This window comes from Pezoporus flaviventris, unplaced genomic scaffold (genome assembly GCF_033815535.1).
Source record: "Pezoporus flaviventris isolate CSIRO_AGI_PZ_B2104156 unplaced genomic scaffold, CSIRO_AGI_Pfla_v1 ptg000007l, whole genome shotgun sequence".
Taxonomy (NCBI): domain Eukaryota; kingdom Metazoa; phylum Chordata; class Aves; order Psittaciformes; family Psittacidae; genus Pezoporus; species Pezoporus flaviventris.
Window position 1 is genome coordinate 54406500 of NW_026892555.1, and position 27026 is coordinate 54433525.

The 27026-nt window shown below is 42.1% G+C and overlaps 1 protein-coding gene across 3 annotated transcripts in view; it reads left to right on the forward strand.

The window, feature by feature from the left end:
• The window catches only part of RNMT (RNA guanine-7 methyltransferase), a 131429-nt gene that overhangs the window by 9015 nt on the left and 95388 nt on the right, over positions 1-27026 (forward strand). For 2 of the 3 annotated variants that reach the window (XM_061448864.1, XM_061448865.1), the window contains exons 6-11: positions 2888-3069; positions 3664-3828; positions 5055-5172; positions 10855-10956; positions 13393-13426; positions 13743-15534. In XM_061448864.1, coding sequence (XP_061304848.1) covers positions 2888-3069; positions 3664-3828; positions 5055-5172; positions 10855-10956; positions 13393-13426; positions 13743-13780 — 639 coding nt within the window. In that variant the 3' untranslated portion in view covers positions 13781-15534. Of the gene's footprint in view, positions 1-2887; positions 3070-3663; positions 3829-5054; positions 5173-10854; positions 10957-13392; positions 13427-13742; positions 15535-27026 lie in introns of those variants that run through there. The other variant, XR_009742601.1, reaches the window with a different exon arrangement.

Below are 27026 nucleotides of genomic sequence, written 5' to 3' on the forward strand. Positions count from 1 at the left end.
AACACGGACCTTGATTGTTGTCAGCTTGGCACCACTCACTGGGAGTGAGTGAACAAGTTACCTGACTGGGTTTAAACCACGACACAGGGTCAAACTGTGGCAAGCTTTAACCTGATAATTTTCAAGGGCTCTGAAGTTCTTAGAATCATAGAATAGTTGGGGTTGGAAAGGACCTTAAGATCATCTAGTTCCAACCCCCCTGCCATGGGCAGGGACACCTCACACTAAACCATGTCACCCAAGGCTCTGTCCAACCTGGCTTTGAACACTGCCAGGAATGGAGCATTCACAGCTTCCCTGGGCATTCCAGTGCCTCACCAGCCTTACAGGAAACAACTTCCTCCTTATATCCAATCTAAACTTCTACTCTTTCAGTTTTAATCCATTACCCCTTGTCTTATCACTACAATGCCTAGTGAAGAGCCCCTCTCCAGCATCCCTATAGCCCCCCTTCAGATACTGGAAGGCTGCTATGAAGTCTCCACTATGAAGTCTCCATGTAGCCTTCTCTTCTGGAGGCTGAACAGACCCAACTTTCGCAGCCTGTCTTCATACAGGAGGTGCTCCAGTTCCCTGATCATCCTCGTGGCCCTCCTCTGGACTTGTTCCAACAGTTTCATGTCCTTTTTATGTTGAGGACACCAGAACTGCACACGATACTCCAAGTGGGGTCTCACGAGAGCAGAGTAGAGGGGCAGGATCACCTCCTTTGACCTGCTGGTCACACTCCTTTTGATGCACCCCAGGATATGGTTGGCTTTCTGGGCTGTGAGTGCACACTGAAGCCGGCTCATGTTCATTTTCTCATTGACCAACACCCCCAAGTCCTTCTCCGCAGGGCTGCTCTGCATCTCTTCTCTGCCCAACCTGTAGCTCTGCCTGGGATTGCTCTGAGCCAGGTGTAGGACCTTGCACTTGTCATGGTTAACCTTCATGAGGTTGGCATCAGCCCACCTCACAAGCATGTTGAGGTCCCTCTGGATGGCATTCCTTCCCTCCAGTGTATCAACTGAACCACACAGCTTGGTGTCATCGGCAAACTTGTTGAGGGCGCACTCAATTCCACTGTCCATGTCAGCGACGAAGATGTTGAGCAAGACCGGTTCCAACACATGAGGGACGCCGCTCGTTACTGGTCTCCAGCTGGACACTGAGCCATTGACCACAACTCTTTGTGTGCGGCAATCCAGCCAGTTCTTTATTCACCGAGTGGTCCATCCATCAAGTTGTCTCTCTAATTTTGAGACAAGGATGTCATGTGGGACAGTGTCTAATGCTTTGCACAAGTCCACGTAGATGATGTCAGCTGCTCTCCCCCTGTCCATCAGTTCTGTAGCCCCATCATAGAAGGCCACCAAATTGGTCAGGCAGGATTTCCCCTTAGTGAAGCCATGCTGGCTGTCACCAAGCACCTTGTTGTTTTTCATGTGCCTTAGCATGCCTTCCAGGAGACTCTGCTCCGAGATTTTCCCAGGCACAGAGGTGAGACTGACTGGTCTCTAATTCCCTGGGTCATCCATTTTCCCCTTCTTGAAAATGGGGCTTATATTTCCCTTTTTCCAGTCTTCAGGAACTTCACCTGACTGCCATGATTTCTCAAATTTGATGGACAGTGGCTTAGCAACTTCATTCACCAGCTGCTTCAGGACCCGCGGATGGATTTCATCAGGTTCCACGGACTTGCGTATCATTCAGGTTTTTAAGATGGTCTCGAACCAGTTCCTTTCCTACAGTGGGCCTAGGGTCTTCATTCTCACAGTTCCTGCATCTGCCTTCCAAGACTTGGGTGGTGTGGTCAGAGGCTTTGGCAGTGAAGACTGAGGCAAAGAATTCATTAAGAACTTCAGCCTTCTCCAAATCCTGTGTAGCCACTTCTCCTGAGAGCTTCCGGAGGGTGCCTACGTTGTCCCTAGTCTGTCTTTTATTCGCAGCGTACCTATAGAATCCCTTCCTGTTATCCTTAATATCTCTAGCCAAGTTTAAGTCTAATTGGGCCTTAGCTTTCCTAACCTGGTCCCTAGCTTCCTGGACAACATCTCTGTATTCTTCCCAGGGTGCCTGTCCTTGATCCCACCTTTTATAAGCCTCTTTTTTCCTTCAAAGTTTCCTCGGCAGCTTCTTATCCATCGAAGTATGTCTCCTGGCCCTCCTGCTGCACTTCCTTCTAGTTGGGATGCAACTCTTCTGAGCTTGCATTAGGTGATCCTTGAATATCAACCAACAGCCTTGGGCCCCTCTGCCCTCTACAGCTATATCCCATGGAACCTTACTAAGCAGGTTCCCGCAGAGGCCAATGTCTGGTCTCAATTCTTCAGAATTGCTGTTTATTTTGTCTTGGGTGAGGAGGAGTGTGTTGGTACATACATATGTATGTGTGTTAGAATACAGAAATACCGCTTGGTAAGCAGTGTAAATTGCTATACTTAAAACAACTCCTCCTTCTCTTAATTATATTTTTAATGGGTCAGGTCTTACGACAGAGACTTACTAAACAGAAAATTAATTTTATAATTGTTTTCTGCTAGAATAGTGACTGATTATAAACCCTCAGCGGTAAAATATCTCTGGAGACTATTAGGTAACTAACCTTGTGTTTTGGCCTTTCATTGTAGTGGTGTTGCTTGAAAACATGAAAGGAGTTTGGGGACATGATAACTTTGAAATGTGTGTATGCGTTCTTGTTCCCAGATGTTGTGCATGGATTTCTGTGTAGCAGAGGACTTACTCTTTTTCATCTTCCTCTTGTTGAACTTGTAAACGAATGGGGACTGAAAGGAAAAGCTTTAAAGAATTATAGGAGTAGCGTCTTTGTTGGAAGATTTAATTGAGTTATGCTTGGCTTTGTAGCTTTTGTTACACACTTTTTTTTTTTTTTAATCTATTTCAGGATCTCTTGTCTTCTAAATACAGTGATCCGGATATGCGCTTTGACATTTGCAGCTGTCAGTTTGTTTATCATTATTCATTTGAGACATATGAGCAGGCTGACATGATGCTTAAAAACGCTTGTGGGAACCTCTCTCCTGGAGGGTATTTCATTGGCACAACTCCAAATAGCTTTGAACTTGTGTAAGTGCTTTTATATTCTATTAGTTGTTCAAAAATCTGTGAAGCATTGTTAAGTGATAATCATTCTTACAGTGCTCTGATATGTTTGTGCAAACAGGTAAGGTTTTCTACAACAGTTTTGGATTCTAGTCATGAGAATCTTACTTGTGAACTTAAACAGATAAATCTGTACTAACCCTTGTCTCTTGCATCTGTGGCTCTTCTGCTTAGCGAATATATAGATCTTCATACATAAACCCTCTGTAATGACTCACAGCAAAATAGCCATAGCTTGGAGAATAACTGTCAGGGTTTTGCTGTGATTGTTTCAAGAAGTGTAGTTTGTCCAAGGAGACTGTCCCTTTAGTCCTTAGGATGTTGTATAGGAAGGATAAACTGTTAAAACCTAGTATGCATCTTCTGATTTCATTGTTTCCTTGCCTTGTTAGGTAAGGGAGGTGAGAAGCTAGAGAGATCGCTGAATGCTGTAGTACTGGGAGAAACACTTTCCAGACCTCTTATGCTTTTCTATGCTTGTTAAATTGTCTACAAGTTTTCTATGCTTGTTAAATTAAAACCTAGTCAATTAATGTTTGATTATATCTCATTTTATAGAAAGCGGCTTGAAGCTTCAGAAACAAATTTATTTGGGAATGATGTGTACAGTGTAAAATTTGAAAAGAAGGGAGAATATCCTTTGTTTGGCTGCAAATATGATTTCCATTTGGAAGAAGTGGTTGATGTCCCCGAGTTCTTGGTTTACTTTCCGTTATTGGAAGAGTAAGTTAAGTGTTTGAATTCATTATACAATGAAAGCTGTGAAACATAATAAGCATTTGTTTAGTTTGTGTGTCGTTGTGTGATACTTGCAGAACATTATATTTTGGCTTGCTTATATTTTTCAGTTCTTAATTTTTTGTTGTTGCTCCAAATGCAGTGGTTTCTTGTGTTTCCATCCACAGCTGTGATCTGTCCATTGCACTCAGTTGAAAGTGCTCTGGTCAGAAGTTGTGAAGACTTGAACTGTGTTTCACATGAGAATGCCTGTATCTGATGATCTTAAAAGTCTTTTCCAGCTAAGTTGATTCTATGGTATATTGGATCTGTCAGAGAACTTTTAGTGCTGTCAGATTTTTCTTCTTTAATCTTAATTTATTTTTTTTTTTTTAGAGGTTCATTCTACCTTTCTTTAGAACATAGAATAGAAGAGAGTTATTTAGAATAATTTTCTTTAGTCCTTCAGCAAGCTGCCTTGTATGTCATCTTCACCATGGTTCTTCTTCCTTGCTTTTTCAACTTCCTTCAGATGTTCATAGGATTCTTTCCTACAACTTTTCTTCCTCTAAATCATATTCATCTGTGAGCATGCATTTTGTTGTTACCTCTGTGTGCATTCAGATTTGCCTTTCCCAGCCTGTCTCCTGGGGTATAGGCAAATATTTCCATGTTGTGTGCTTTCATGTCATTCAAGCTTAGTATGGCAGTTAAACACTATTAAGTTTTCCCTTCAAAGCTGCATATTTTCACAAATTTAATTCATAGTTCTCCATGACAGATACGAACATCTGTCACTGACACCTGTAACTTCAGTATTGTATGACCCCAGGGCATACATATAATTGAGATATAAGGCACTAAATCTAGCAGGGAGAGTTTCATATCTGTAGTATGTGACATGTCAAGGTGGTGATACTTCAAGGAAATTCATGTAGTCTATCTGGAAGTTCAAACAGAACTTATCTCTGTGTGTTGGGAGAAGAGACATTTTTCTATTAAAATGCTTTTAAATTAATTCTGCGTGGATTTTTGTTGTCCTAATTAAAAAAAATACAGTTTATAGTGGTAGCGCATTTTTTTCATTTAAATGTCTATTAAGAAAGCAAATTCTAGAAAGACTGTAATGCTAGTGAATACCATAAGATGTCACTGTGGCTTAAAATTGTTCCTTAGGAAATAAAACTACAATAATTTCATATCTTCCCTAATTAAGCTTACTATTTTGACAGAATGGCGAAGAAGCATGGTATGAAATTAGTCTACAAAATGACATTTCGGGAATTCTATGAAGAAAAAATCAAGAACGAGGAGCATAAAATGCTGTTAAGGAGAATGCAGGCCTTGGAGGTAAATATGAAGTTGTTTCATTTAAATAGTATTTTACATCTTGTTAATTATTTGTGCAATAATTGAAATACCTCTTATGAATGCTGTGATTAGTTAAGGGCTACCAACAGAAGAACTAAACTCCTGTGGCTGAAAGTGTGACTGTGGTGGGTTGAACTTGACTGGCTGTCAGACACATACCAACCTGCTTTCCTGTTCCTTCTTCCCAACAAAATGCAGAGAAAAAATAAGAAAAAATCCTTGTGAGTCAAGATAAAGACAGGGAGATTGCTTAGCAGTTACTGTCATGGGCAAAACAGACTGTCAAATTGGAGAAGATTAATTAAATTAATTACCAAAAAAAGGAAAAAAAGAGTAGTATGGTGGAAACCAGACAAATCTAAAACCACCTTTTGTCCCGCTCAGTGCTTGTTCCCAGGCTCAACTTCATTCCTGACCTTTCTACCTCTTCTCGCCACCCTGTGGTGCAGGACAATGGGGAATGGGGTTTGTGGTCAGTCCATAGCTCTTTGTCTCTGCCTCTCCTTCCTCTTCACACTTTTACCCTGCTCTAGCACGAGTTCCTCCAGTGGAATACAATCTTCACAAACTGCTCCAGTGTGTGCTGTCTCAATGGGGCACAGTCCTTCAGGAGCAGACCTTGTGTGGGTTGGTTCTTCACGGGGTTGCAGTTCCTGCCAGAAAACCTGCTCCTGGTTAGGCAGCTTTCCATAGGCCACTGCTCCTGCCAGGACCTTGGTCCTGTGTGGGCTCTCCACAGGCTGCAGCTTCCTGCTGGTCATGTCTGCCTGCTGCAGCGTGTGGACTTCTATGGGCTTGTCATGGTTTAAGCCCAGCCATAAATCAGAACCACACAGCCTCTCACTCCCCCCCTTCTTCCTCCCCGCTCCGGAGGAGTGGGGAGGAGAATCCAAAGAATGTAACTCCCATGGGTTGAGATAAGAACAGTCCAGTAACTAAGGTCTAACACAAACCACTACTGCTACCAGCAATAATGATAAGGGAAATAACAAGGGAAGAGAATACAGCTCGCCACCCGCTGACCGATACCCAGTCTGACCAAGCAGTGATCTAGCCCTTCCGGGTAACTGCCCCCAGTTTACATCCTGGGCATGACATGCTGTGGTATGGAATACCTCTTTGGCTAGTTTGGGTCAGGTGTCCTGTCTCTGCTTCCTCCCAGCTCCCCCTTCTCCCTGACAGAGCATGAGACTCAGAAAGTCCTTGGTCAGACTAAACATTACTGAGCAGCAACTAAAAACATTGGTGTTATCAGCACTGTTCCCAGGCTGAAAGTCAAAAACACAGCACTGCACCAGCTGCTAAGGAGAAAAATGACTGCTACTATTGAACCCAGGACGGCTGCATTGTGGTTATCTGTTCCAGCGTGGTCCTTGATGGCCTGTAGGGGCACAGCCTGCCTCACCATGATCTGCACCATGGGCTGCAGGGGAATCTTTGCTCTAGCACCTGGAGCACCTCCTCCTCTCCTTCTGCACTGACTTGCAGGGTAGTTTTACATTTTTCCTCACTCTTTTCTCACAGCTACTGTGCAGGTTTTTTATGCTTTTTTAAGCACGTTTTACCAGAGGTGCTACACCTGTGGCTGAGGGGCTCAGCTGTGGTCTGTGGTGTCTCTGTTGAACTGGTGGAACCAGCTCTGTCCAGCATGGGGCAACCCCAGCCCTTTCTCACAGAGGCCACCTCTGCAGTCCCTGGTGCCAGTGCCTGGGCACCTGCACCCAATAGAGTAATTCAGTTTTGTAGACAAAAATTCCAATTTTGAGGCAAATTTTTGTTTTTTTTTATCAAGTAGCAAGCAGAAGCACAGGAATTGTGCCTAGTTTCAGACAGTGGTAACCATAATCCGTTTTCTTCCTCAACAGAAACTGGATCTTTGTGCAAGGAACTTCAATTCAAAATACAGAAAGTATCTTTGTAGGAATAGAAGGACAGGCTGTATTTGTAGAAAAAAAAAAAATGGTACTTAACTGTAACTGAGGCTATGGTTTTGTCCAATGTTTCTGCTTTTTTTATCCTCAGGCTCTTGTCCTGGATGACTTTAGCAGCTTCAGAGAAGCTTTTCAATGCCATCTCTGAGGTTTTGATTTCATTCAGTTCTCTGTTCTTCCCTCCTCCCTCAAGCAGTAGATTTTTTCTTTTTTTTTTTTTTTTTTTTCAGCATGAAACTATCAAGTCAAGTATCTGGTGACATATAAAACTGAGTCACATGGGCTGCAAGTGCACTTGACCGTCCTTGTTGACTCTGAGAGTGATGCTGCTTTGTATGGGCTCATACTGCCAGTAACATGGTGACACAGCCTGTGACATATCAGCTTCATTTTTAGAAAAGTGGAAGTTATCTTAAATTAGTGGCCCCTTACAATTGAGGACTCCATTGCTAAGTATAGATCATTATGTAGTCATTAGAATCTTTAACAAGTATATACTGAGGTCCTTAAGTTGTCATGATTTAAGCCCAGTTGGCAGTTAAGTATCCTAGAATCATAGAATCGTTAGGGTTGGAAAGGACCTTAAGATCATCTAGTTCCAACCCCCCTGCCGTGGGCAGGGACACCTTACGGTAAATCATATCACCCAAGGCCTCGTCCAACCTGGCCTTGAACACTGCCAGGGGTGGAGCATTCACAACCTCCCTGGGCAACCTATACCAGTGCCTCACCATCCTAACAATAAAGAATTTCCTTCTTATATCCAATCTAAACTTCTACTCTTTCAGTTTTAATCCATTACCCCTTGTCTTATCACTACAATGCCTAGTGAAGAGCCCCTCTCCAGCATCCCTATAGCCCCCCTTCAGATACTGGAAGGCTGCTATGAGGTCTCCACGCAGCCTTCTCTTCTCCAGGCTGAACAGCTCCAACTTCCTCAGCCCGTCTTCATATGGGAGGTGCTCCAGTCCCCTGATCATCCTCATGGCCCTTCTCTGGACTTGTTCCAACAGTTTCGTGTCCTTTTTATGTTGAGGACACCAGAACTGCACACGATACTCCAAGTGGGGTCTCACGAGAGCAGAGTAGAGGGGCAGGATCACCTCCTTCGACCTGCTGGTCACGCTCCTTTTGATGCAGCCCAGGATACGGTTGGCTTTCTCGGCTGTGAGCGCACACTGAAGCCGGCTCATGTTCATTTTCTCATTGACCAACACCCCCAAGTCCTTCTCCACAGGGCTGCTCTGCATCTCTTCTCTGCCCAACCTGTAGCTGTGCCTGGGATTGCTCTGACCCAGGTGTAGGACCTTGCGCTTGTCATGGTTAACCTTCATGAGGTTGGCATCAGCCCACCTCACAAGCGTGTTGAGGTCCCTCTGGATGGCATTCCTTCCCTCCAGTGTATCAACCACACAGCTTGGTGTCCTCGACAAACTTGCTGAGGGCGCACTCAATCCCACTGTCCATGTCAGCGACGAAGATGTTGAGCAAGACCGGTTCCAACACCGATCCCTGAGGGACGCCACTCGTTACTGGTCTCCAGCTGGACACTGAGCCATTGACCACAACTCTTTGTGTGCGGCCATCCAGCCAGTTCTTTATCCACCGAGTGGTCCATCCATCAAATTGATGTCTCTCTAGAGACAAGGATGTCATGTGGGACAGTGTCGACTGCTTTGTACAAGTCCAGGTAGATGACGTCAACTGCTCTCCCCCTGCCCATCAGTTCTGTAGCCCCATCATAGAAGGCCACCAAATTGGTCAGGCAGGATTTCCCCTTAGTGAAGCCATGCTGGCTGTCACCAAGCACCTTGTTGTTTTTCATGTGCCTTAGCATGCCTTCCAGGAGACTCTGCTCCGAGATTTTCCCAGGCACAGAGGTGAGACTGACTGGTCTCTAACTCCCTGGGTCATCCATTTTCCCCTTCTTGAAAATGGGGGTTATATTTCCCTTTTTCCAGTCATCGGGAACTTCACCTGACTGTCGTCCTTTCTCAAATATGATGGACAGTGGCTTAGCAACTTCATTCGCCAGCTGCTTCAGGACCCGCGGATGGATTTCATCAGGACCCATGGACTTATGCACATTCACATTTTTAAGATGGTCTCGAACCAGTTCCTCTCCTACAGTGGGCGCAAGGTCTTCATTCTCACAGTTCCTGCATCTGCCTTCCAAGACTTGGGTGATTTTGTCAGAGCCTTTGCCAGTGAAGACCGAGGCAAAGAAGTCATTCAGAACCTCAGCCTTCTCCAAATCCTGTGTAGCCAGTTCTCCCGAGAGCTTCCTGAGGGGGCCTACATTCTCCCTAGTCTGTTTTTTATTTGCTATGTACCTGTACAATCCCTTCCTTTTATCTTTAATACCTCTAGCTAAATTTAATTCTAACTTGGCCTTAGCTTTCCTAACCTGGTCCCTAGCTTCCCGGACAACATCCCTGTACTCTCCCCATGCCACCTTTCCTTGCTTCCACTTATTATAAGCCTCTTTTTTCAATTGAATTTTCCTCAGGACCTCCTTATCCATCGAAGTATGTCTCCTGGCCCTCCTGCTGCACTTCCTTCTAGTTGGGATGCAACTCTCCTGAGCTTGCATTAGGTGATCCTTGAATATCAACCAACAGTCTTGGGCCCCTCTGCCGTCTAGGGCTGTATCCCATGGAACCTTCCGAAGCAGGTTCCTGAAGAGGCCAATGTCTGCTCTTTTGAAGTCCAGGGCAGTATCACGCAGCTGCTAGTTTGCACTCCTGCCCTGAGTGGGATAGGGAGAAGAATTGTGAGAAGGCAAAAACTGCAGGTTGAGATAAGAACAGTTTAGTAATTGAAGTTAAGTAAAATGTAATAATAATAGAAATAATAACAATAATATTGATATTAATAGACAACAATAAAAAAAAAAGGAGAAATGAAAATTCAGAAAAAGCAAGTGATGCACAGTGCAGTTGCTCACAACCCACTGATTGATACCCAGCCTGACCTGAGCAACAGTTGATCCCTTCTGGCCAATTCCTCTGAGTTTATATCTTGGGCATGACATGCTGTGGTACGGAATACCACTTTGGCTAGTTTGGGTCAGGTGTCCTGTCTCTGCTTCCTTCTGGCTTCTTGTGTCCCTCCTCACTGGCAGAGAATGAGAGACTGAAATGTCCTTGATCAGGGTAAGTACTACTTGGGAACAACTAAAACATTGGTGTGTTATCAGTATTTTTCTCAGACTAAAGCCAAAACACAGCACTGCACCAGCTACTAGGAAGAAAATTAACTCTATCCCAGCTGAAACTGGGACATAAGTATATATTAGCATTGAAGAGTTAGTTGTATACTTCTGTTACAGCTCCTGGGTGTTACTGAAGCATTTTAAGCATTCTACTTGAGATCTTACAGTTGCTTATTTCTTAATACTTCTGCTTAAGAGGTGCTGATTTGTTCAGTTGCTGTTCTAAAAGATTAATAGGTAATACTCAGAATGAGCTGTACACAGAGCAAAACTCTTAATAGTTTGTTTCCCCTGTTTGGAGACATGAGGATAAAAGTTAGTTTATAAATCCTGGGTGGCAGATTTTCTGCAAAGTAGGCAGTATCAGACCTGATCTCGTAGGTGCTATAAAGGAGAGATCCGAATTCAAAATCCTCTTAATTATTGACCTCTGTTCTGGGCTGCATTTTGATAAATCCTTGACTGATATGATAAATGTACGCAATTTATATTTTTTCTGTTTCTGATGTTCTCCAGCCATATTCTACATTTGGTGATTCCAGGCTTGTTTCTGATAAACCTGATGACTATGAACATGTCAAAGAGTTCATCAAAGATGGCAAAGCAAAGTTACCATTGGTAAGTTCCTTCTTACTTCAGTAGAGCAAATGGTGTCTGAAATTGAGGTCCTGATCTTTCAAACTTGGTGCCTTCATTTCAACTGCAGTGAAATTGGTATGAATGTCCCTGTGCATGTGAAAAACCACAGAGCTGCAGGGCTGAGGAGTTCATCTCATTATAAGTCCCATACTGAATCAATTTCACTTAACTTGGTAGCCACTAGGAAGTTTGTGGCAATGCAAAAGGGAAAGTATATTTTGCTATCTTCCTTGGCAGCTATTGTAACATAACTCTTCTTAATTTGAAGGATGTTCTTGTTTCTAGATCTTCACAATACTGATCTAGAGCTTTAGCTTTATTTTTTTAAACCTCTGACAGGAGAATTGAAAACTTTCTTCATAATACTCTATGTATTTGAAATCTTAAACCACTTTTTTTCTATTGTCTTTTTGGGTGAAGAAGATTCAGCTCCCTTTTCAAATGGTTTTATTAAAGTTCTGTAAATGCTATTTTTAAAAATTTTTTTTTTTTTAACAGATCCTAGAATTAGGCTATTCCTACATGCATAAAACTAAATCCATGTATTTCCACTCTTGATCTTATTTAATATGACATTCAGTTCACATTCTGGATTGGAAAGAAACTCTCTTTGTGATGATCATAACCTTACCTTGTACAAAACCTAGTCTGCTATCCTGTCACATATTTTTCTGCATTTCTTCTGTTTTGGCAGCTTGATTTATGAGTTCAGAAATAAGAGAATGTTGAACCATCCTCCGTGGAGGTTATACTAGATTTTAGATCAGTGGTCAAATTAAGTATATTTTTTTTTCTGTTTCTAGTCTTGTCCTCTAATGCACATGCTACCTTTTTGAGCTTGCTTTCTTATGTTTTTTATAGGTTTTTCTTCCACTGTCCTAGCAGTGCATGCCAATGTTGGAGTTGTCTGCAGCTGGTTCCCTCCCAGGCTTTCATTGTTTCATATTGGTCACAGAGTTAGGGGCATGATGGGTAGGAGCCTGCACAGCTGCTGTTCCTGGGAAGTGAGCAGGAGGACTGAGAGTGTCTACTGTAATTTTTCCCCAGGAATTGCTGCCACTTGGCTATTGACTCTCCATCTATAGCCTGGCTAGCTATTCAGGGTAGCATATTTCTGTGTGTTTACTTGTCTGTGCACTGGGGAGTCAGGCTGCAGAAACATTGCAAAGGCTTGGTTTAACCTAACTATTCATGCTGAATAGTTCCTGATTAAGCAAAGTTGGCTCTTTCAGTCTGAACTTCAGGTCTTCTTTATGTGTTGAGGTTCTTTGACAAGACAGAACCAAAATTGGAGACTAGTTCAAGTAAAGACTGTAGTTTTAGTAAAATCATGTGGCATCCTATTTCATTGTCATAGATATAGCATAAAGGTGGTCAGCTTGAGTTTGTTCCGCTTGGATTTTTCCTTTTTAAAGTAGTTTATCTACTGATCATGTTCTGAATTTTTAGATTATTATAGGATGTATTCCTTTTACTGTATGTAGAAAAATCCTATATCAGAAGGGAAAAGAAACCTGCTCTCTGTATTTGAAGTCTTAAACATTTTAAAGAGAAAAATGCTGCTTTTAAGAAATAAGCATGAGAATGGTCAAATCAGACAATAGACCTCTTTTGCCATCTGCTGTATCATCTGGCAAAGAAGAAATCTGCTGGAACAAGCCTTCTTTTCACCAATGTTTTGAAAGATGAATCAATAGTTGGAGTTGGTCAGCAGGTAGTGTATGGGCTAAGTCATGCTCCGATGAGGACTCGCTACAAGGGAATGGAGTGGGCAGAATAGAAAACAGGCTGCTTGTTACCTCATGCTTCAGATGGCAGCAGTTTTTTACTTGCACATTTGCCCTGCTTTAATCGGAAAAGTGGAGGTAGGAGTAGGTTTCCTGGGCTGCAAGGCAGGCTGTTTTTTCACATGTGAGTTGGATTGAGATTTACTCTATTGCAAATAAAGCTTTTGTGGGCTGCAGGCAGTGTTCTCAGAGGAAGTGGTAGCACCATTAAATAGGGCCTCTTCTTCTCACAAATGTCGGGCATCTTGGACTGGACAACAGCTTGAGCCCAGGTCAAGTTACACCAATGTGCAGTGATAGACCCAGCATACTCCATATTGCAGAGGCATCCAGCCCCACAGGCTCTTGGCCCGTTCTCTTATACCTGTGTAATTTAGGTGTGTTCTGCTATCTGGGGTGTTGCAATTCCCTACTGCCTTAGTTATTAGAATTACAAGTATCCATGGTAATGCTCTGTAAGTATCTACAGTAATGCTGCTCTTGTCCCAGTAGCTCTTCTCTGAATAGCTAGGCAGTGTGGGGTGGTTAGAAGTTGGTCTGTGGAAGTTTGATTATCCTGAGTTCAGCTGTGTTATTGTTCCCTCATTCTTCTTGTTGAAATTGTGGTTTTGTTTTTTTGTCTTTCTAGGGAACTTTGAGTAAATCTGAATGGGAAGCAACAAGTAAGTATTGTTTTGAAAGCTCGGTATTGACTGACTGCGATGGAAAGTGTGTAGAATAGCCTGTTGGTTACAGAGAAAAGCAGTATTTGAAATATTTTGCTTTTGTGCATTCTTAGCTCTTCTGTGAAAACATTATCTAAAACTGTGCTGGAATTTAATGCTAGAGTTACCCATTAGGAAACCATAGCAGTCCTTATAATTTCAGTAATTTGCTAATGGGTTCTTTGGGCAGAGTATCAGCTTGTTTGCATTTTGAAAGCTTCATCAAGTCACAGAGGAAGCTGAGACTTTAAATGCTCCCATTTTCTTTTTTTAGGTATTTACTTGGTATTTGCATTTGAAAAGCAACTGTGAAACTTCATGTACTGGATGCAGCAAGAAGAGATCATATCCACGTGCGAGTTGGAATGGTCAGAAATCCATTGTGGCAACTATTTTTTTATTTTTAATTTTTTAATTATCGGAAGTGTGCAGGACACTATCGAAAACTAGAGCAAGCTCATGATTCTGAGTTACATTGCCTGTCTGTGACAGATGGACTTGAGTGTGTATATACGAGAGATTCTGAATCAGTCTTTTTAAGCATTTGTAAGCAGTCTGCATGTTCTCAAAACTCATGTTTGAACTTGACACAAGTTTGTGTTAGAAACAAATGTTTTGTTAGCAGAAATGTTTGTGATTACAAGCTTGACCCTGCACTTTCTGAAATGGATGGAAACACTGTCGAGTTTGATGTGCAGAATGAGGGCCTAAATGTTGTACTGCAAAGCTCTGTTAATTCACTAGATACAGTCACACATATAAGGTATGTCTACATTGCATGCAGAGGTAAGTGGCAAGTAATACCCGAGTCAGTTTGAGCACCTCTGTGCTGTGCTCAAGCCTGCAGTGTAAATCTACCTTAGTGGTATTCAAGGTGTAGTTTACATTATGAAGTCCCATAATGTTCTTGTTTTTTTTGTGCTTGCTGATATGTAGTGTTACTTCATGGTGCTTCCAAGATTAAACAAGTTTGTTCTGTACAAAACACCTCTGAAAAAACTAAATTTCTGAAGTTTTAAATATCTGTGTCTCTTTTTCCGAATATGACTATGTGGTAATGAATAACAGCTGATGAACTTAGATGACTGAACATTTTCTGTTGACTTTCTGGACTTTTTGGCAGTTTTAATGTCTCCTGAAACTTACTAGACAGATCTTGGCATATGTTTCTTACTTGCTTCATAAAAATCCAAATGGGTACTTGGCAGAAGGATGAGCTATTGGTGATGGGGACCTCATTGCAGTCCTTAAGGCATTAGGGACACTATTATGTACTGGATCGTGAACCAAAAGGGGAGGCTGATAACATCTGAGGATGCTGGAAGTTCACTCAGGCAGGAAGGGCTGCATATGTGTGTACGCAAACCAGTACATGGGGATAACAGTCCCCATATCAGAGCCAAATGCTTCAGGGATGTAATCTAGTTATCAGTAGGCAGAACTGTGCCTAACTACCATCTTAACTGCTTGTCAGTCTCTAAGAGCTGGCTTAGAAACTTCTGACATGGTGTTTGCTCTGCTTTCCACATGCTTATAGCCACCCACTACTGAGAGAGTGTGAATGTCATATTTTTTCTCTCTCTTGGGCTAACGGTAGCTGTTGGCTAGTATAGTTTACATAGAGATGAAATGATTAAATGTTGATGGTTATGAATATTTTGAAAATTCATAATAAACCTAAGAAAGAACATTTCTGTTAGAGTTAAGTGTTCAAATTATCTGAGTTTGTAGTTATATTGTGTTCCCCCTGTAATTAGGTCATACTCTTTACTCTGTGAGTTCTGATTTATTTCTTTTTATTGTGTAGAAGAACACCTATAACCTTCACCAAAGCAGTAGAATCAGGTCAGCTGCTGACACAAGGAATGCAAGACTCTTGTCTGCTAGAATTAGTACTTCTGAAACTAGCTAAAAAAATGCTGACAGTTTAGAAGTGCTGAAATGTTTTGTTGAAATTTGTGTGCATCAAAGCTGGTTTTGTTAGATTTCTTGTATCAGTTTTCATTGGAAAGTACATTGTTATGCTATTTTTGGAAGAAATCAGTATAATAAAATGAGGGGAAATAGTTGAGTGTCTTTCCTCTTTTAAGCAAATCTCAATAAATCAAAGAATCACATAATGGCTGAGGTTGGAAGGGACCTCTGGAGATATCTGTTTCAACCCCCCCTGCTCAAGCTGGTTCATCCAGAGCTGGTTGCTCAGGACCATGTCCAAAAGAATTTTGAATTTCTCCAAGGATGAAGACTGCACAATACCCCTGGGCAACCTGTGCCAGTGTTCAGTCACCCTCAGAGTACAAAAGCGTTTCCTGATATTTAGATGGAACCTCCTGTGTTTCAGGTTGTGCCCATTGTATCTGGTCCTGGCATTACACACTACTGGAAAGAGCCTGGCTCCATCTTTACACCCTCCCTTCAGGTATTTGTACACATTCACAAGCTTAGCACCTGAGTCTTCTCCAGGCTAAACAGCCTCGTCTTTCTCAGCCTTTCCTCATATGAGAGATGCTCTAGGATTTGGAACACAATTGGACCCAGTATTGATCCCCAGGGTATGCAGTGGCCTTCAGCCAGATTTTGTTCACTGATGACTGCTTCTTTCTTGTAATTGAGTTTTGCCGGGACCTGCTTGTCTCTGTGTGCAGGCCCCCGGGCATTTTTGCCTGACTTCCTATTCATTGAGATGGGCCACTCAAATTTGGAGGAGGTGATCATTGGATATTAAATCAGCTTTCTTGGGCCCACCTTCCCTCCAGGGCTTAATCCTGTCAAACTACCAAACAGGTCTTTGAAGAGGCACACATCAGCTTTCCTGAAGTCTAGCATTATGCTTGCTTTTTGCCTTGCTTTCTCATCTCTGGAGCCTGAATTCCAGTCACACACGGTCATCTCAGGGTCACTGCATCCAAGATTGCCTTTGACCTTCACATGTCCAACAAGCCCCTTGATGGTGAGTATGAGGTCCAGCAGAGCACCTCCTGTTGGTTCCTCTGTTATTTGGATCAGGAAGTTGTCACTGATTCTCTTCAGAAGCCTCCTGAATTGCTTGTGTCTTGCTGTGTTGTCCCTCCAGCGGGGAGGGACAGAGACTAGGGCCTGTGAATGTGAAGCTGCTTCTAGCTAGAGTGCCTCATCCACTTCTGGTCAGGTTGCCTATAGACATGCGCTATAATGTCGCCCATACCTGCCATCTGTAGTCCTTACCCATAAGCTCTCAGTTGGCTCATTGTCCATCCCAAGGCAGCACTCCATGCATTCCAGCTGTGTTCTCATGCAAACGGCAACTCCACCACTTTCACCTTGTCTTTCTTGCTTGTTTTTCTCAAAGAGCCTATAACCCTGCACCGTAGCACTCCAGTCATGCGAATCATCCCATCAGGTCTTTATGATCCCAATGAGATCACAGCCATACAACATTTCCTGATAACTATGTGTCTTTCCATCAGAACTGAATGGCTTCAGAGGAGCAATTACAGCGTAGAGCATCAAGGGCCCGCAGGATTCCTGATGAACAATTGAAGACTGGGGGGTGCTGAGGTCATCTGAAATGGATGGTTTTGGCAATAGAAGCAGTCTCGGCAATCACTTGAATTAAGAAAGGATGGAGTGACACATGAAAGGTACTAGACCAATGAAGTGGTTCAGTTTTCAAATTCGCTTTACACAATTCAGATTAGAAATAGCAACTTTGTATTTCGGTTTATCCCCTCTCACCTAGGTGTAGAGTGAGACATGAGTTGGGAACAGGCACTAGAAGATGTGTAACCTTTTGCTCTAGATCCGTGAGGGCAAACATTTGAGAACTGTGATGTAACCCAGTTGCATGGCATGTATTTGCTGTGGAGAGCCAGCGCAGCTGAAATGCTGTTTTGCACTCATGTTAAGTAGAGTCCCTTGCTTCAGGGAACACCTCAGTTTGTCATGAAAGTGGACTGAAAATCCTGTTAATATGGTCAAAATTACAGTGCTTTATATGGATAATTTTGTGTTGATAAAGAGTCAAGTCAAACACCAGCCCTTTGTATGCAGGATGGATGCAGTAGCGATTTGTTCCGACTTTTTCTCCCATCTTTCTTCACTTTTGAAAGAAGTAGCTACGTATTTTGCTTCCTTGTCTGGTAATTGAGGTTAGGAGTCATCAAAGTTGCACAAGCACTGTTAGCATAGGTAATTGTTCCTTGTGGGTTTTAAGATATTCTGCAGTGTTACAACAAAAATAAGAAACACTGTATTTGTGCAGGAAATGTGTTGTGCTTCCGTATGTTTTTGTTGTATCAGTGCTATATGGTATGAGTTTGCTTTTGTGAATTACACACCAGTATGGTAGAAATTGCTGCAAAGCGCTTAAGCATGTGGTGTGTTTTGTGCTTAGGATTTAAGCAAATGCTTAAGGAGGCATATTGACTGGTGGAATGTATTTCATTGACTTAAGCTAGACTTGCTGCAAATCTTACATACACTCTTTGTTACAACATTTAAATAGTTTAATTTACATAATGAACATCTCGGTCCTTCAACTAAAAGTGTTTTCCTTCTGAGTTGTAGTCTATTTAATAAAGCACTATCCTAATAACTATTTTTTATTAAAAAGAAAAATTATAGGCTATATTCTAGTTGCTCAACTATGTAAAGACTTTGAAAACAGTTGATTTAGGGAGTGTCAAGCTGGGTAGCAATCAATCTAAAACATCTGCAGAGTAATCAAAGGGCTGATAATAAATCCACTTTTGCAGTCCAGTTACTGCTAAAGTGATAATGCTTCTAGGGGAGAAATGGCTTGTGTAATATCAAGCAGGATTAACAGCACTTTTGTAATCTCAGTCCCTAGTGTGCTTTGTTTGCTAGAAATGAGAGCCTCTTGTGTATGGAAGTGAGGGAACAGACATCTGTATTGTCACTTATGAATGCAAATAAGTGTCCTGATTTTTCAGAAGTGTGAAGCACAAAAATCAGGTCATTTAAGTGCCAAAAGACATGGAGGCAAGCGTTTGAGTTGGTTTTGAACAAGACATTTAACTTGAGATTTGAAGAAAAACATCTGAAATCTGAATCCTTATGCTGATGACATGACTACTGTGCACTGAGCTAAAACCTGTTAATGCAGTTTAGTTTTTGCAGCTTTGGTGTGTACCATTTTACATCAGCGTGCTAGTGCTGGCAAAATGGCTTTTCCTTAACCTCCCTTAAAGTGTACCCTTTTAATACATCACAATCATAGATTTATGTACTGCCCTGAATGTGTCTTTTATTTAGAGAACAGATGTAAGGCAGGACAAAGCTAACTTGATAACTTAGTCTTGATAAGTAAAAGGTTTTCCGATGGTGCATAAATGCTGCTTTAATGGAAGCTATCATCCTTTCTTCATTTTATTAAAGATGGTTCTCAACATTGTCATCATTGTCATATTTGCTTTAATGTGTCTCTCAGCAACTGAAATTAATTTTCAGGGAAAGGTCTGACTGATCTGTGCCACTAGTAGTTGAAGTCCAAGGAAAGGATATTGTTTTCATTTATAGGCTGGATTGTTTCAATAGCCAGCTTCCTAAGAGTTGTGCTCTCCCAATCTTAGGGTCTTGTCTGAATATCATATAAGTTGTGTTTCTGATAGAGTCTCAGGGAAGGTGTGCATTTGCTCACCCTTAATCATTAATTGTGATTAAACTGGGAATGTACTACTCTTAGCAGTGGAATAAACATTGCTATGGGATTCAGAGTACCAGTGTTCACATTTTTTGGTCATACTGCATACATAGTCTTGTGGCCAGACTACTCAGCTCCTGACTTACTAGCTGCCAACCAGTAACAGCTTCCTTCTCAGTTTGCACTCTCTTCTAATTGGACAGTGACAGAATTGTTCTGACTTTAGGCACAAGAATAGTCTTTCTTTGTTGGTTTAGAACTTTAAAAAAACCCTACATGAAATAATAAACACAAGCAGAACTTTGACTTCTATATAAAATGCAGCTTTTAAATCTCTTATTTTTATAGCCCAAATAAAACTGCTCTGTGGAGTAGTAATTTTCTGGTAGCAGAATTATTCTGAGTTCTTTGGAGCGAGTAGTCCTTTTCATTCTTCAGTTCCCCTTGAGTTTGACACCTGCCAGTGTACATCTGCGCAACAGACAGCTGGAACTGAAGCCTGCTTCTTTGTGAAGGAGCTGTGAGCTGAACAAATAACAATAATTACAGAGTTGGAAATTGTTGGCTTCCTTGCATAATTCATAAAAGATTCAATTAAATGTTTCTTTATCTAGAAGCAAATCACTGCTTCCTCTTAACAACAGACTCCAGGAAAAAATAGGCTGCCTTAAGAATGTGTAGGGCCCCCTGTGCTTTGAGTATAATGGTATGGACTGCTGGACCTCTTGGAAACTGTGGGATCTGGGACAAATACTGGAAGTCTGAGCCTACAGGAGGCTTTGGGGCAAAACCATGGAACCCCAACTGTGATAAGCAAGGGGCTGATTACATAGCGTACGGTTTGTCTAATGCCTGTTAAAGGTGAAAGTTGTATAAAACGTACACAATCGGCAAAGGAAGACAGTCCTAAAGCTGCCCTAAACACATACCTGTCAGAGATTAGGTTAAATTTGTTGTTTTGCTTGTGGCTTTTGTCACTTGTATGATAACGCTTGCATGCTAGATGCTATCCAGGCAGGTGAAAGAATAGTTTATCCTCTGAAGAACTGTCTTTAAATCAGAAGGCAATGGTTTTCTAGGTTGCCCTACCTGGATGGAACTTTGCCTTCAGTAGCACTATGGTTTTGTGCCTGAACAGAGGTAGTGTTTTATTGTAATTTTGCAAGAACTTTTTGGCAATTTCATAGAATCATAGACTGGTTTGGGTTGGAAGGGAGCTTTAAAGATCACCTTATCCAGTCTCCCTGCTGTGGGGCAGGGACATCTTTCACTAGACCTGGTTGCTCAAAGCCCCATCCAACCTGTCCTGAACACTTCCAGGGATGGGGAATCCACTACTTCTCTGGGCAACAAGTTCCAGTGTCTCACTGCCCTCATAATACACAATTTCTTTCTAATTATCTAATCTAAATCTAACCTCTTTGAGTTTAAAACATTTATATCTTGTCCTTTCATTACAGGCCCTACAGGTAAAATGTATCTCTTCATCTTTCTTATAAATCTTCTTTAAGTATTGAAAGGACTCAGTAAGGTTTCCTCTGAGCCTTCTCTTCTACAGGCTAAAATATTTAATTGTGCGTTTGTGGAGGGTTGATCCTGGCTGGACGCTCACTAAAGCTGCTCTATCACTCCCTTCCTCCGCTGGAATCAGGAGAGAAAATACAATTTGGGTTGAGATAAGGACAGTTACCGTCATGGTCAAAACGTATTTGACTTGGGGAAATCAGCTTAATTAATTACCAGTCAAATCAGAGCAAGATAACAAGAACTAAAAGCTATATCTTAAGAAACTTCCCCTCTATCTGTCTGTTCTTCCTGGGCTCAACTTCACTCTTGAGTTCAGAGGATGGGAAATGGTTGTTGTGGTCAATTCGTTACTCGTTGTATCTGGTGCTCCTCCTTAGGGATAGGACTTCTCACATTCTTCGCCTCTCCGGTGTCATGTCCCTTCATGGCAGACAGTCCTCTGTGAACTCCAACATGAGTCCTTCCATGAGGCGCAGTTCACTCCCTTATGGGAGGGACCGGACCCGCGCAGCGTCCCTTCAGGGTGCAGGTCCCTTCAGGTGCAGCCCTTCAGGAGCAGACTGCTCCAGCGTGGGTCCCTTCCATGGGGTGCAGCCTTCAGGAACAGACTGCTCCAGTGTGGGTCCCTGTGGGGTCACAAGTCCTGCAGCAAACTTGCTCCAGTGTGGGCTTCTCTCTCCACAGGGCTGCAGGTCCTACCATGACCCTGTTCCAGCAGTCTTTCCACAGGGTCACAGCCCCCTTTGGGCATCCCCCTGCTCCAGCCTGGGGTCCTCCAAGGGATGCAGGTGGAGATCTGCTCCGCTGTGGATCTCCATTGGCTGCATGGGCACAGATGCCCTGACATGGGCTGCACCACAGGCTGCAGGGGAACCTCTGCTCTGGCACCTGGAGCAACTCCTCCTCTCCTTCTGCACTGACCTTGCTGTCTGCAGGGCTGTTCTTCTTGCATATTCTCACTTCTTTCTCCAGCTGCAATTGAGGTAATGCAGCAACTTTTTTCCTTTCTTAAATCTGTTATCCCAGAGGCATGTTACTTAAATCTGCTTTGCCATCTTTGAAATATTTTTCTTGTTCTTGCCATATTTTCATCCCTGCCAGAATACAGATTATAAAATCACTATTGTTTTATGAAATTAATCTGCTGATGGAGATGGGATTACTGTTTTACTAAACACTAACAACATATTAGAAAAAAAAGAAGGTAAACAAGCAAGTATTATCAAGTATTACGTTGTTCCTTTTCAGAGGTTCCTGTTGGCTTCTGAGGTTAATGGGAATGAAATGTGCAATTTGGCTGCTGCCTTCGGTGTTTTCGTATGCCAAGCAAAATTACACCCCTCTCTTCCTCCTGAAGAGGAGAGAGGGAAGGATGTCCTGCTGGTAGAAGTCCATTAATTCTGCAGCATTGTAACTCTCATTCTCAAAGCAGTATTTAGGAATCTCAGACAGAACAATGGAGTTTTACAGAGGAACCACTTTCAAAAGACTGGGTAAATGTTCTTTTGTTAGCTGACTTCCACCTACAGCTGGCATAGCAGAAGAAGTCAGTGTATTAAACTACTTTCTTCTATTCCGACATTACTTTTTTAGTACGATTTTTAACTTTAGTCATCATTCCTGTTGTCAATTTATGCTAACTCCGAAGAAGACTTTGGTACATTGGCTAAGAACATCCGCAGTGGCGTTGCACCTGCACGTGAGTCACAGCTGGAGCCTGCTGTATGATTTTTTGTCTCAGCAACTAATATCAGAGGGTTTTGCTTTAGAAATGGTTTGTACAGAGTAGGGCAGCACATACTACAATAAACAGAAGCGCAGATAAATGATTTTATTTTTACTTTCCTGTATTTCCTTTTCCCCCATTGTTCTCTATTCTGCTATCAAATACTATGCTAAAAGAGCATTTTTCATGTTTATGTGGGAATTAATCAGTTCTGTTATTGTAACTGAGACTTCTGTAGTAAGAATATTGTGGAGAGAAGAACATTTATTAATAAAATGCATTATTCAGCTTTGTACAAGTTCCTTCAAACTGTAATGTAGTGCCCATTTCTTTGTTTTACTTGAAATGAATTTCAGTTAGTGGTAGTCACTGCCTTAAATAATTGGTTCCTATTGCATAAAAACCTTCCATTTCATGTGTGAAAAGACCATTGGTCCTCCATTACAAATAAAATTTTGATGGAAATATGCTTTACTAAGCAATGTAAACATTCTGTGTCTAGCAGGACAGGAATTTTCCAGAAATTGTCCACAGTGGAGAAAACATAACATTCTGCTTGTGGACTCAAGGCTAGAAGGGGTTCATGGAAAAGAGAATGTGCCCTCATTGTGACTTGCTTAGCAATTTGTACATTAAATTAACCTCTCAGGTCAGGTGAATGTTATCTTTAGTTATTTCTTGGAGGTGTGCTTGTCTCCAGACCATATCTATGGCTTTGCTTATCCTGTTTTCTCCTCTCACAGTTGCCCTTTCTAGCAGCAATCTAGTAGGTATACACTGAAGCATGTCATATAAAAAGAAAAACGAATCCTTCACAGACGTGGTACCTTTCAGTCATTTTGTGTGCTGAACCTCTAATGTGGGCATGAAACTAAATTTAGTGGTCACTGTAACCGCTTAGCTTAGTAAAGATATCTGTGTTCATTGTGGTGCAGAAAAACTAATTCATAGTCAGGATTTCTGTATTCAGCTAGTGGGGCTCACTGCATTGCTTCTCAGCCTAAATGGAAATTGGCATATACTCCCTACAGGATGTAGTAATTTTTCTTTCTTTCAGTAATCAAACTCATTAAAAGTCATTGCTAGACCACTCTCCATCATCTTTACCAAGTCTTGGGAAACGGGAGAGGTGCCTGAGGACTGGAGGAAAGCAAATGTCACTCCAGTCTTCAAAAAGGGCAAGAAGGAGGACCCGGGTAACTATAGACCGGTCAGCCTCACCTCCATCCCTGGGAAAGTGATGGAACACCTTACCCTTGGTGCCATCTTAAGGCGTATCAAGGATAAGAGGGTTATGAGGGGCAGTCAACATGGCTTCACCGAGGGGAAATCATGTTTGACCAATCTCATAGCCTTTTATGAGGAAATAACACGGTGGATGGATGATGGCAGAGCGGTGGATGTGGTCTACCTTGACTTCAGCAAAGCATTTGACACAGTCTCCCACAGCATCCTCACAGCTAAAATGAGGAAGTGTGGACTGGATGATCAGGTAGTGAGGTGGACTGTGAACTGGCTGAAGGAGAGAAACCAGAGAGTTGTAGTCTATGGGGTGGAGTCTAGTTGGAGGCCTGTAACTAGTGGAGTGCCTCAAGGGTCAGTACTGGGACCAGTATTATTTAATATATTCATCAACGATTTAGATGAGGGAATTGAGTGTACTATCAGCAAGTTTGCTGATGACACTAAGCTGGGAGGAGTGGCTGACACGCCAGAAGGCTGTGCTGCCATCCAGCGAGACCTGGACAGACTGGAGAGTTGGGCAGGGAGTAACTTGATGAAATATAACAAGGGAAAGTGTAGAGTCCTGCATCTGGGCAGGAACAACCCCAGGTTCCAGTATAGGTTGGGGAATGACCTGTTAGAGAGTAGTGTAGGGGAGAGGGACCTGGGGGTCCTAGTGGACGACAGGATGACCATGAGCCAACACTGTGCCCTTGTGGCTAAGAAGGCCAATGGCATCCTGGGTTGTATTAGAAGGGGGGTGGTTAGTAGCTCGAGAGAGGTCCTCCTTCCCCTCTACTCTGCCCTGGTGAGACCGCATCTGGAATGTTGTGTCCAGTTCTGGGCTCCTCAGTTCAAGAAGGACAGGGAGCTGCTGGAGAGAGTCCAGCGCAGGGCAACGAAGATGATTAGGGGAGTGGAGCATCTCCCTTATGAGGAAAGACTGAGGGAGCTGGGTCTATAGTTTGGAGAAGAGGAGACTGAGGGGTGACCTTATTAGTGTCTATAAATATATAAAGGGGGAGTGTCACGAGGATGGAGCCAGGCTCTACTCAGTGGCAAACAATGATAGGACAAGGGGTAATGGGTACAAACTGGAACACAAGAGGTTCCACTTAAACTTGAGAAGAAACTTCTCAGTGGGGGTGACAGAACACTGGAACAGGCTGCCCAGGGAGGTTGTGGAGTCTCCTTCCCTGGAGACATTCAAAACCCGCCTGGACACATTCCTGTGTAACATTATCTAGGTGTTCCTGCTCCGGCAGGGGGATTGGACTAGATGATCTTTCGAGGTCCCTTCCAATCTCTAGCATACTGTGATACTGTGATAAACCAACTGGATAATCTTGACTTGCAGTTACACAGTAAAGTATTTATTTTACTTCTATCACCTTGAAGCTCTTTTTAGATTTGAGAATGTTAGATCTAAAAACATAATCCAGTTTGATCAGCTAAGGTGATGACATTTATGAAGATAGCGATGACAGGGTTCCTTGTAGATCATTCACTAAGACCGTTAAGACTTTGCGCAACTCAGTTTTGTGCTGTGAGGCAAAACTTTATTCTATTGCCTGGCTTTCTTAGCACAGCATATTACAAAGAGCTAGTAATAATACAAGGGTCTTAGGTCTCTAAAACTGGACCGAGGAACAGACTCCTAATTCCTGTAGAAACCTTTTCCTCTTTTTCCCTTTCCCCTTTTTTTCTTGCTTTCCCCAGGTTCAGGTGCAGTTTTGCCTCTTCTGTGGCAGAGTTCTTGAGAATCCTGATCCACAGGTTTTGCTCAGACCATGTTGAGAAGAATAAGTATTGCAGAGAAGAGTCTTATTTTTTTTTCAGATGAACTTCACTGCCATCGCTTTCAGTGAAGAGAAGGGGCAGCAAGAGAGCTAGGGTAGGGGGACCAATATGAAGGCAGAGCATGTTAGTTTGTATTTGTACTACAAAACTTGCATAGCTCCAGGAGGAATGTATTCATTTTTAGTCACTGGAATCAGCAAGTAGGAGCTAAGAGGGAAAATAGCTCAAATTAGTGTGAACATTTACTAACAAGTCAAATAAGCACTAAAAGAATTTCCGAGACTCTTTTTTACCTATGCTTGATAAAGTGTGAGATAATGAATTAGGACAGATTGCTTATTAACAGGCAACAGCTTAATCAAGGGGATGTGTTGTCATGAACTACCAGAATGAGGTATAGATACCTATAAAAATGTCAGGTCCAAGCTGAAGCCAAAGCTTAGAGATTAGTTTATAATCACTTTTGTATTAGACAGTGAATAGTTTTTAGAAGTAAAAGACATGTCACTCAATCCTGCTGTAATTAAAGAATGCTAATGAGACATACCAGGCACTACTCTGCTGGGCAGTTACATCAATTCATATAATGATGTAAGGCAGACAGCAGAATGAATGCAGGGTAGACTTGTAGGCCACCAGGAAAAGCTCAGGAGTCTGGGAAATGCTGAGCTGATGCAACTACATGAATAAGCAATTGAATTCCGATATCTATTGATATGCTGATAGACACAGGAAAATGCAAAGTGACTCAGCAAAGGCTCTGGGTGATACTGCACACAAAAATATTTCTGATCTCCTGGCTAGGTGGCTGATTTGTCCAGAAACTGGTTTGTAGAAAGCAATAGGGTACTCTAATGTTTTAGCACTGTCAAAGAATCACTTAAAAGCTGTTAAGGTAAATTTCAGTTGCTGGTTGTCTGCTTCTATATATATAACGTAACATTTTTCTGCCTGTACTAAACATCAGTAGTTGGTATGTGGTAGTTGGTTTTTGTCTTTCTGTCCTGTTCCTATAAATTCTATTGCATTCATATACAGTACTGATGCAATAGCGTGTCTGTAAAAGTTTATGTTAGTCTTTGCTAGAGTGAGTTTCAGATCCAGGTTTCTATGGAATGTAATTTCAGCATTCCTTTGTTCTTGTTTTCCCAAGGCTGTAGGTTTCTTAGTTCTTTGGACAATGCCTATACAGAGAGGCAAAGAAAGTCCTTCTTCAGCCCAAAGGTTGTAGCCTTTGGCTAGAGCCTTCCTAGCTCAAATCTGCATTAAAAAGAGCTGGCAAAACATGTTCTGTGAAGCTAGTTGGACACAGGAGAAGGGCAGGGAAACATGAAGTCACCAAAAATTTATTTCATACTTTCTATTAAATTTTATTCCCACTCCTCCTCTAAATTCTTTTATTCACTTCCAGAGGCCAGGAAAGTAAAGAGGAAATGTTCAGTAATTTGAAATACAATTTTACTTATTAATCATGAATCTATTTAGTTGATGAACACTTTTATTGAATGAAGGACATAAGGTATTTATAATAGTTAATCTGCTTGGGAAAAAAATAAATAAAAGGTGTTTCAGGGAGCACAAGCTACTCCTGGTATTACTCAAGCCTATATGCAGATCTCCAGACTATTTCTGAAATGTGG